Source organism: Microtus ochrogaster, unplaced genomic scaffold (assembly GCF_000317375.1).
Source record: "Microtus ochrogaster isolate Prairie Vole_2 unplaced genomic scaffold, MicOch1.0 UNK31, whole genome shotgun sequence".
NCBI lineage: Eukaryota > Metazoa > Chordata > Mammalia > Rodentia > Cricetidae > Microtus > Microtus ochrogaster.
In genome coordinates, this window is record NW_004949129.1 from 569,215 (window position 1) to 579,351 (window position 10,137).

Below are 10,137 nucleotides of genomic sequence, written 5' to 3' on the forward strand. Positions count from 1 at the left end.
CCTCCATGAAGATGTCACAAGATGCATAAACTCTGGAGATGAGGAGAGAGGTCTGAGGGACACCATCCTTTCTCACAGCATTTCCCACACTTAAGTTAGATTTTACATTCGCCAGGTTTCCTGGTGAGAACATGAAGGGGTCAGCAAAGGTTAAGGTGTGACTTTGTGAATCTAGGGGCAGTCAACTCTCCCCAGAGCATGGCTGTGCAGACATTCTTTAGGGGAGCTGGTCAGCAGCAGCAGGGTTGGCAGCAGGGTGTGCTGCAGCTGATGGTCACACAGGTTGGTTTGCAACAGGTGTCCTTGCAGCAGGTGGGCACGCAGCAACAGGGTTGGCAGCAGCAGGGTTGGCAGCAGGTAGGCACACAGCAGCAGGTGGGCACACAGCAGCAGGTAGGCACACAGCAGCAGGGTTGGCAGGAGCAGGGCTGGCAGCAGGTAGGCACGCAGCAGATGGTCACACAGGTTGTCTTGCAACAGGTGGTCTTGCAGCAGGTGCTTTCACAGCAGGTGGGCACACACCAGAAGGGCTGGCAGCAGGCAGGCACACAGCAGCAGGGCTTGCAGCAGAGTATGCTGCAGCAACATGGGGGACAGCAAGGCTGGCAGCAGATGGACTCAGAGCAGCTGGATTCACAGCAGCAGGGCTGGCAGCAGGTGGTCTTGCAGCAGGTGGTCTTGCAGCAGCATGGCTCACAGCAAGGTGGGCAGCAGCAGAGGGCCATGGTAGCAGGTGTGGAGGGTTTTACTCTGTTCACAGGTGAGTTTTCAACTGTGTAGAAAGATTCTCTAGTCACGGACTTTTATACCATGGGTCTCCAAGGTTTGAGCCAATTAGAAAGACTCTTCCTCTTTGTTCACCATTTCCATATTTAATTTGTGTTCACGAAGAAGGAAATTCTCACCTCATGCTCTGAATCATTTGGAAGCATCCTTTTCTTATTTGGGGATAGCCTACTTGAACTCTTTCCAATAACTCAGGCGCTCATCCCGTCAGCTTTGTTGCAGCTCTAGTCGTCATCAGGTCTTTGGTAGCTCCTGTTCTATGGGAAGGTCAAGATTCCTTTGTTCTTACAACTTTCTTCTGCCATCCGGGCTTAGATTTACAAACGTGTCTGGGCATGAGTGTGCTGTATTCAGTATGATGGACTCAACACCTAATTTCCTACCTCGTTGCCCACAAAACCCAATTCCAAACTGTCCAAGGTTGTGTCAGTCTCTGTATAGAGTGTTATGCCTTGTATCTTGGTCTCACTAAAGGTGGTTTGAGATAAGGGTATCTACAATGGCATGTTTCTTAGCAGAGTAGAGCCAGAACTCGTGATTATAAATAGAAACAGTACATTAGGAATAAAGAGGCATCAAGGGAGATGTAGGTGGCCGTCAGTCCTGAGTGACTGTCTTCTCCTGGGAGCTCATGGGGAGAAAGTCCTTAGATCCAGACAAAGGAGGGTGGGCATGCTATTCCAGTGCACACCTGGCTGTCTGTAGGGGCAGTGACGTTAGACTGGTGATCTCCTGATTTCCTTCTGCTGACTGACTCTCTTTACTTTTATCCCTATCCCTCTCTGTCTGGACTTTCTTCTTCATTTTCTTTTCTACTCTACCTCTTTTCTTTCCATTTAGTGATAGAATTATGGTTATTTGAAATGTACCTAATTTATTACCTAATTTATCCTCGGGGAATATGATGTGTCTCTCTCTCTTTCATACTCTTTTTCCCTCACTCTAGTTTACTGTTCATACTAAAAATACATAGATAATTAAGCTCCCACTTGAGAGAACAAATGGTGAACACAGCCACGGAATTATTAAAGAAATGGAAATGAACTTCGGTCCTTACAAACCATTTTATATCACTCAAGCTCAAAAGCGGTTTCTCACTATCTTCAAGGGTCAGTTACATCACTGTTCATGTTGCTGCAAATCAAAATTAATCTGTGCCCTTGCTCATAAGACGATTGTCACAACACTTACCGTCATGGACCCCAGTTTGTTCATTCTCACTTTTTGTGTACCATTTCACTAAACGAGTTTGACACCACTCACTGATTGGATTTTTATGCCAAGAAGACAGGTTGCTTACAGCTTGGGACTATTCAGTATAATGTTTTAATTGTTTCTGTTTTATGCACAAAGGCTGTACAGACACTTTCAGCTACATAGAAACTTGTTTATCATGAAATGTTGGTCCTTTTATTTTGCAAGAGCCTTGTCCTTATTTTACTAAATTTATTCTCAGAAGTTTCTAGTATTGCATCTTGTTTGTTTATTTGTTTTTGTTTGCTTTTTTTGAGACAGGGTTTCTCTCTGTAGTGCTGGCTGTTATGGAACTCACTCTGTTGAACCAGGTTGGCCTTGAACTTATAAAGAACTACCTGCTCTGCCTCCCTAGTGCTGGGATTAAAGTGTGCACAACCACCCCCTGGCTGCACTATTAGTGTTTTAGTTTAAAACTTGCGTATTTGTTTCATATGACATACAGAAGTTGGTGGATTTTTATTAGCACCCACTGATTTCACAAAACAGTGCATTGGATCACTACATTGTCGTGCATGCACTTAACACAGTTTGATCAAATTTATTCAACATCACCGAATTTAATGTCCCCTGTGGCCTCTTCCTGATTCCCTTTCTCTTCCCAAGTCATCCCATTGCTTCTTTTGTGTCTCCACCTTCCTTATATGAGGGAAACATGACCCTTGTCTTTGGAGTCCTACTTAATTTACTTATTAAGATGATCTCCAAATTTCAGCTGTTTTCTGGACAATGATATCATTTATTCTTCTTCATATACGCCATAATTTTTTTTGCATCCATCCACTGAGAGACAGGCAGGCTGGTTCTTTGTTGTATGTACTGTGGAGGAGTCACGTGGTGGTTCTAATTTTAGATTATTTTTAAAGATCCTACAAGCTAATTTCCATACAGACTGTGCTTATTTCCATTCCTATTACAGTGTGTAAAAGTTTCATTTCCCCCTGGATCCTCACCAGCAGTTTTTTTGTTGGTTTTCTTGATGACAACCTTTCCTGATGGGAGTGAGGTAGAATTTCAAGGATCTTTTGGTTTGTATTTTCTGGTAGTTTGTGGTGTTGAAATATGTTTTTTATATATTTTTTAGTCATTTTTACTTTTTGCTTTTTAAAAAGTCTACAGAGAATTGGAACATTTAGTGATGGCATGAATTTTTGTTTTGATTTAAACTTTTATATATTTATCTATTTATTTTTATAGTTTTTATTGAGCAATATATTTCTTTTCTCCCCTCCCTTCTTACCTCTACCCCTTCTATGCTCTCTCATTACATGCTCCCAGTTTGCTGAGGAGATCTTGTCTTTTTGTACTTCCCATGTAGATTAGATCCATGTATGTCTCTGTTAGGTTCTTCTTTGTTGTCTATGTTCTCTGGGGTTGTGAATTGTAGGCTGTTGTTTCTTTGTTTTATGTCTGAAAGACTTATGAGAGAGTACATACCATGTTCATTTTTCTGTGTCTGGGTTACTTCACTCAATAGGATGTTTTCTAGATCTATTCATTTTTAGGCAAATTTCAAGATATCATTATTTTTTGCTGCTGTGTAGTACTCCATTGTGTAAATGTACTGTGTTTTCTTTATCCATTCTTTTGTTGATGGGCATGAAGGTTGTTTCCAGGTTCTGGCCATGACAAACAATGCTGCTATGAACATAGTTGAGCACATGTCCTTTTGGTATGATTGGGCATCCTTTGCATATACACCCAGAAGTAGTATTGCTGGGTCTTGAGGTAATTTGTTTCCTAATTTTCTGAGAAATTGCCGTACTGATTTCCAAAGCGGCTATGGCAGTTTGCACTTCCACCAGCCATGGAGGAATGTCCTCTTTACCCCACATCCCTTTCATCATACGCTGTCATCATTGTTTTTGATCTTGACTATTTTGGCAGGTGTAAGATGGGAACTTAGAATGGTTTTGATTTTCATTTCTCTGATGACTAAGGATGTTGAATATTTCTGTAAGTGGCTTTTAGTCATTTTAGATTCATCTGTTGAGAGTTCTCTGTTTAGGTCTGTACTCCATTTTTTATTTTATTATTTGTCCTTTTGATGACCAATTTCTTGAGTTCTTTGTATATTTTGGAGATCAGACCTCTGTCAGATGCGGGGTTAGTGAAGATCTTTTCCCATTCTGTAGGCTGTCATTTTGTCTAGTTGACCATTTCCTGGCTACCCAGGCCTGAAATAATCACACAGAAGCTATATTAATCACAAAATTGCTTGGCCAATAGCTTAGGCTTCTTATCAACTAACTCTTATATCTTAAACTAACCCATTTCTATTATTTTACATTTTATCACAAGGTTGTAGTCTATCAGCAATTTCTGGCGTCTCTTTCTTTTGGCAGTTGCATGGCATCTCTCTGACTCTGCCTACTCTTTGTTTATATCATTTCCAGCCTAGCTATATTCTTCCTTGCCATAGGCCTAAAGTATTTCTTTATTAACTAGTGGCAAAAAACTTATTTACAGCATATGTAGGGGAATCTCACATCAGTTTGCCAGTATTTTATTGAGTATTTTTGCATCAATGCTCATGAATGAGATTGGTCTATAATTCTCTTTCTTAGTAATATCTTTGTGTGATTTGGGTATCAGGGTAATTGTAATGCCATAAAAGGAGTTTGGCAATGTTCTTTCTTTTTCTTTTGTGTGAAACAATTTGAGGAGTATTGATGGTTATTAGTTCCTCTTTGAAAATCTTGCAGAATTCTGCACTGAAACTATCTGGTCCTGGGATTTTTTTGGTTGGAAGACTTTTGATGACTGCTTGTATTTCTTTAGCAGTTATAGGTCTATTTTATTTGCTTATTGGGTGTTGATTTAAACACTTGACATTTTGATATTTCTTCTAACTTCTGGAAATCACCTCTCCTGTCCATCCATCCTCATGGTCATAAGATTCAATATTGATTGTTTCTCAGATCCACTCTTCCAAGAGTGTTGTTATGAATAATGGTCAGAAAAAAGCTAAACAAGGGAGAATAGACTTAGGGTTTTTGTTTTGAAAAGAAAAAAGGGGGGATGCTGTGTGATAATTCTCTTATAAACTGTAAAGACTTGTCACTCATATTGGTTTAATAAAATGCTGATCGGCTAGTATTCAGGCAGGAAGTATAGGCAGGGCAATCAGACTAAGAGAATTCTGAGAAGAGGAAAGGCAGAGACTCAGTCATACAACCAGTTGTAGAAGAAGCAAGATGAATATGCCTTGTTGAGAAAAGGTATCAAGATACGTGGCTAAACATAGATTAAAAATTATGAGTGAGTTTAAGTTGTAAGAGTTAGTTAGTAGTAAGCCCAAGCAATAAGCCAACAAATTAATAATTAATATAATCCTCTACATGCTTATTTGGGATGGAATGGCTGTGGGTGTGTGTAGGACAGAAATTTTCATCTACAGAAACCTTCCATGGATCTAGTGTTTCAAAGCATGTTAGTGTCACTAAAGCAGGGCAGAGGGGAACCAAGTTGAGTATTTAGAATTCTGTTCAATAGGTGAATTTTTCTTTATGTGGTTCATCGAAACAAAATGACAGACATTATGAAATGATGATAGCACAGAGTTTTATTAAAATTGCTTATTTCCAGGGACCCATGTTATAAGTGAGAAGAAAGAAAAAATACCACATAAAAACGTTGGGGTAACTAAGAAAATACATTTGAAAAGATAATGGATGAAATCAAGTTTTATTTGGGAAGTAGTGTTTTCTTAAGATATTCAGTGAGAGATATAAAGATCCTAGTTCAGAATTTAGACTGATACCTGACCTTCACATCTGCCCCCATGAAGATGACATCCATAATCTTTGGAGATGACAGGAGAAACATGTGAGGGACACCATCTTTCCTCACAGCATTTCCCACACTTAAGTTAGATTTTATATTTGCCAGGTTTCCTGGTGAGAACATGATGGGGGTCAGCAAAGGCTAAGGTGTGACTTTGTGAACCTAGGGCCCATCAACTCTCTGGAGAGCATGGCTGTGCAGACATTCCTTAGGGGAGCTGGTCAGCAGCAGCAGGGTTGGCAGCAACGTGTGCTACAGCTGATGGTCACACAGGTTGGCTTGCAACAGGTGGCCTTGCAGCAGGTGATACCATAGCAGGTGTTTCACAGCAGGTGGGCACACAGCAGCAGGGCTGGCAGCAGGTGGGCACACAGCAGCAAGGCTGGCAGCAGGTGGGCACACAGCAACAGGGTTGGCAGCAGCAGGGCTGGCAGCAGGGTGTGCTGGAGCAAATGTTCACACAGATTGGCTTGCAACAAGTGGTCTTGCAGCTAGTGGTATCACAGCAGCAGGGCTTTAAGCAGCAGGGCTGGCAGCATGGTATGCTGCAGTAACATGGGGGACAGCAAGCCTGACAGCAGATGGACTCAGGGCAGCTGGATTCACAGTAGCAGGGCTGGCAGCAGGTGGTTTTGCAGCAACATGGCTCACAGCAAGGTGGGCAGCAACAGAGGGCCATGGTATCAGGTGTGGAGGGTTTTACTCTGTTCATAGGAGAGTTTTCAACAGTGTAGCAAGTTCTTCCAGTCAGGGCCTTTTATACCATGAGTCTCCCAGGATTAGGCCAATCAGGAAGACTCTTCTTCTTTGTTCACCATTTCCATATTTAATTTGTGTCCATGAAGAAGGAAATTCTCCCCTAACATTCTGTTCATTTGAAAGAGTACATTTCTTATTTGGGAATAGCTTACTTGAACTATCTCAACGATTCATCCCATTTGCTTTGTTCTAACTCTCATTGTCATCTGGTCTTTGGTAGCTCCTGCTCTATGGGAAGGTCAAGATTCCTTCATTCTTACAACTTTCTTCTGCCACCTGTGCTTAGATTTATAAATGTCTCTGGGCATGAGTGCGCTGTATTCACAATGATGGATTCAACACCTGGTTCCCTGTCTGTTTGTTTTGTATGACATAAAGAAATTGATTGATTTGTATTAGCATGCACTGATTTCACAAAATGGTGCATTTGATCACAACATTGTTGTGAATGCATGTAACACAGTTTGATCAAATTCACTCACCATAACCCTCTTTGATGTCCCTTGTGGCCTCTTCTTGATTCTCTTTCTCTTCCCAAATTGACCAATTGCTTCTTTTGTGTCCCCACCCCTCCTTAGATGATGACCTTTGCCTTTGGAGTCCTACATGCTTCACTTATCAAGATGATCTCCACATTTCATGTTTTCTGGAAAACAGCATCATTTATTCTTCCTCATATGCACCATATCTTATTCATGCATCTGACAGACAGGCAGGCTGGTACTTTGTTGTATGTACTGTGGAGTAGTCATGTGGTGGTTCTAATTTTAGTTTTTTTGGAAGATCCTGCAAGCTAATTTTTATATAGTGTATGCCAATTTCCATTACTATTAAGAGTGTGTAAATCCTTTCCCCTGCATCCTCACCAGCACTTGTGTTTGCTGGTTTTCTTGATGACAGCCCTTCCTGAAGGAAGTGAGGTAGAGTTTCAAGGATGCTTTGATTTGTATTTCCTGGTGGCTAGTGGTGTTGGACATTGTTCTTCATGTATTCTTTTAGTCATTTGTACTTTCTGTTTTTTTTAAAAAGTCTTCAAATAATTGGACCATTTAGTGATTGTATTATCTTTCCCTTTGATTTTAACTTCTAAATTTATATATATATATGTATATACCTATATACATACATATATATATACATACATACACACACGCACATTCTCTATTGGATAACTAGTTGGCATAATTCCTGCTCAGATTGATACCTGTTCATGTGGTCAAGTATCGGATACCTGCAACTGTTGGCTCAGGGCAGTTGCTCTTCTTCAAAGCTGATCTTTGCCTCCTGCACTTAGATACTAATTTTATTAGAGGATGGATATAATGCTATGGCACCCACAGTGATGACCTAACTGGTTGGCTTCTAGCCTGAATTTCTATATAAGTCTTGGCTTCTGTCCCTGGAAGAGCCTCTCATCTCTTCTCTATGTGTAAAGAAACATTTAGTTTGTGGCAGAAGTTAAAAAGGAACAAGATGTGATGGGCAAATCAGCTTCCCGTTCAAACCCTCAAAACGGTTCTCTGAGGATAGGGAGAGTGCATGGATGTAAACAGCCAGTGCAATGTTTTTCTTGAACTTTTTCAGAGACAGGATCATGCCAGTGTCTCTGATGGGCATTCCACCCTCATATAAGATGATTTCCATCTGGGATAGATGAAGAACATGGTCATTATATAGAGACTGTCTTGTACATCAGCATAATCTCCCTCTCTACAAAGTTGTTCTTGGGACATTTCCACCCCCTTCGCCCTACTTCATTGTTCAATGATTTTACTCTCTTCTTTCAACCAAGTTGTCCACTGTAATTGAGGACCAGGCACCAAGACTGTTTTAAGCAAGTCTCTGTAGTCTCTAGGGATAATTCTATTACAAGTTGACCATGAGTTTATCATCTGCTTCACAAAAGGTGTATGGATGCCATTTGAGACTGTTGCTTCTTTGAATCTCCTTAAATCTAATATTTCCAAAGGAGTCCATATAGCTATTGCACAGTCTTGGGATATTTGTCATTTGGCAGTTTCTGTAAGGTGACTGGATAAATTAAAGTCATTTGCTGTAAATCTTAGGCTGTTCATCTCTAACCTTATAATGCAAAGCTGAAATTGGTTCTACATTAAATTCCTCTGTCTGGATCTGAATATCTCTATGATATTTTATTACATTTTTTCTAAAACTTGTATCTTAGCACTCTTATTAACCAACTCTTTTAGTGAAAAAACAAAAATTGTAAGACTGATAATGTTTAATATTGACATTAGGTAAGTACCATCTAAATTAGTTATCTTCTTTGTTTGGAGCCCAGGTTCTTCTTGAGTTTGAGTGGCAGGTGGATACTGTTTCAGAGAGGCTACAGTAGGAAAATATCAAACTTGTTCAGAGACTTGGAGGGGGGGAGTAAAGAAAGCCTAGCTGGTCAGGGCAGGAGCCCCAAATTAAGCTAAAGCAGAAGTCCACATGTAGGTCCAGCTTCTACCAGTGGCTACAGAGACACAACAAGTGGCTTTTTCATGACTTCCTGCCCCACACTGGGTGCCAGTATGTAGAATAAATGCTAATATGTGTTAGTAATAAAAGCCTGGAGTCAAATATTGGAGAAAATGCTGAGATCAGAGAGTTGAAGGAGCAAAACCAGAGCCACCTTACCTCTCAACTTCCAGGCTGAAAAAAGAATGAGTTCCTGTTTCCCCCTGCCTTAACACTTCCTCTCTCCTACCAGCCATATAGCTTCCTTTCTCTGTGGACACTTTTTCTCTGCGGATAAAGTTTTTGGGATGCTACTCTACAGAGACATGAAGCTCTAAGTTGATGAAGAATATTCTCTGGGAGCTGGGAAATGGTCCATTGTATAAGAGCACTCTCTTGCAGAGAACCCAGATTCAGATCGCAGCTCCTATAAGGTGACGCACACTCTCTGTGACTCATGTTCCAGATTATCAGATGCTCTCTTCTGGCCTCAGTGGGAACTTCACTCATATGGTGCACATAATACTTGTAGGCAAAATTTCATTCATTTATATACTCATAAATCTTTGATGTGTATATGGCAGATAAACTCAAAACTGCCATTAAAGAATTACATAAAGGGATAAAATAAGAGGGTTTCTATTCTCTGACACTAAACCAGTTCTTCCTATTTCACCAGCAACCATGGAAAAAACCGAGATCCCACCAAGACATGGCCCTCAAACTTGGCTGGAGTATGAGAAGGGAGAGGTGACAGATCAAACAATATTTTATAAATTGTAGATAGGAGGATCTCCTGTGAGTCAGGGGAGACAAAGGAACATTTTAGACAATGAACAAGAGCATCTTCCTGAAACTATTCAGAGTGGTGATGCAGTATTGGAGTGCTTCCTATTCCTTTATCTTTTCTATGACCTGGTTTGAGTCTGGGTTGAAAGCTGGCTGGCTGCTGCTGATGCCATCTGGAAGTAATTCTCTAGGGAATTATATAATGAATCTGGGGTGGACTCAGGTCAGCATAGTCTTTTAGAGTTGAAAGCTCTTTTTCTTGGATTCCTACTGTACTGTGTTTCTTTCTTTTTTTTTTTT

The 10,137-nt window shown here is 40.6% G+C and overlaps 1 protein-coding gene across 1 annotated transcript; it reads right to left on the reverse strand.

The window, feature by feature from the left end:
• Window positions 1-230: 230 nt before the first annotated feature.
• On the reverse strand, window positions 231-725 carry LOC113458459 (keratin-associated protein 9-1-like). The gene has a single exon (XM_026789808.1). It carries the CDS (start codon window positions 723-725, stop codon window positions 231-233), a length of 495 nt encoding a protein of 164 aa, XP_026645609.1.
• Window positions 726-10,137: the final 9,412 nt, after the last annotated feature.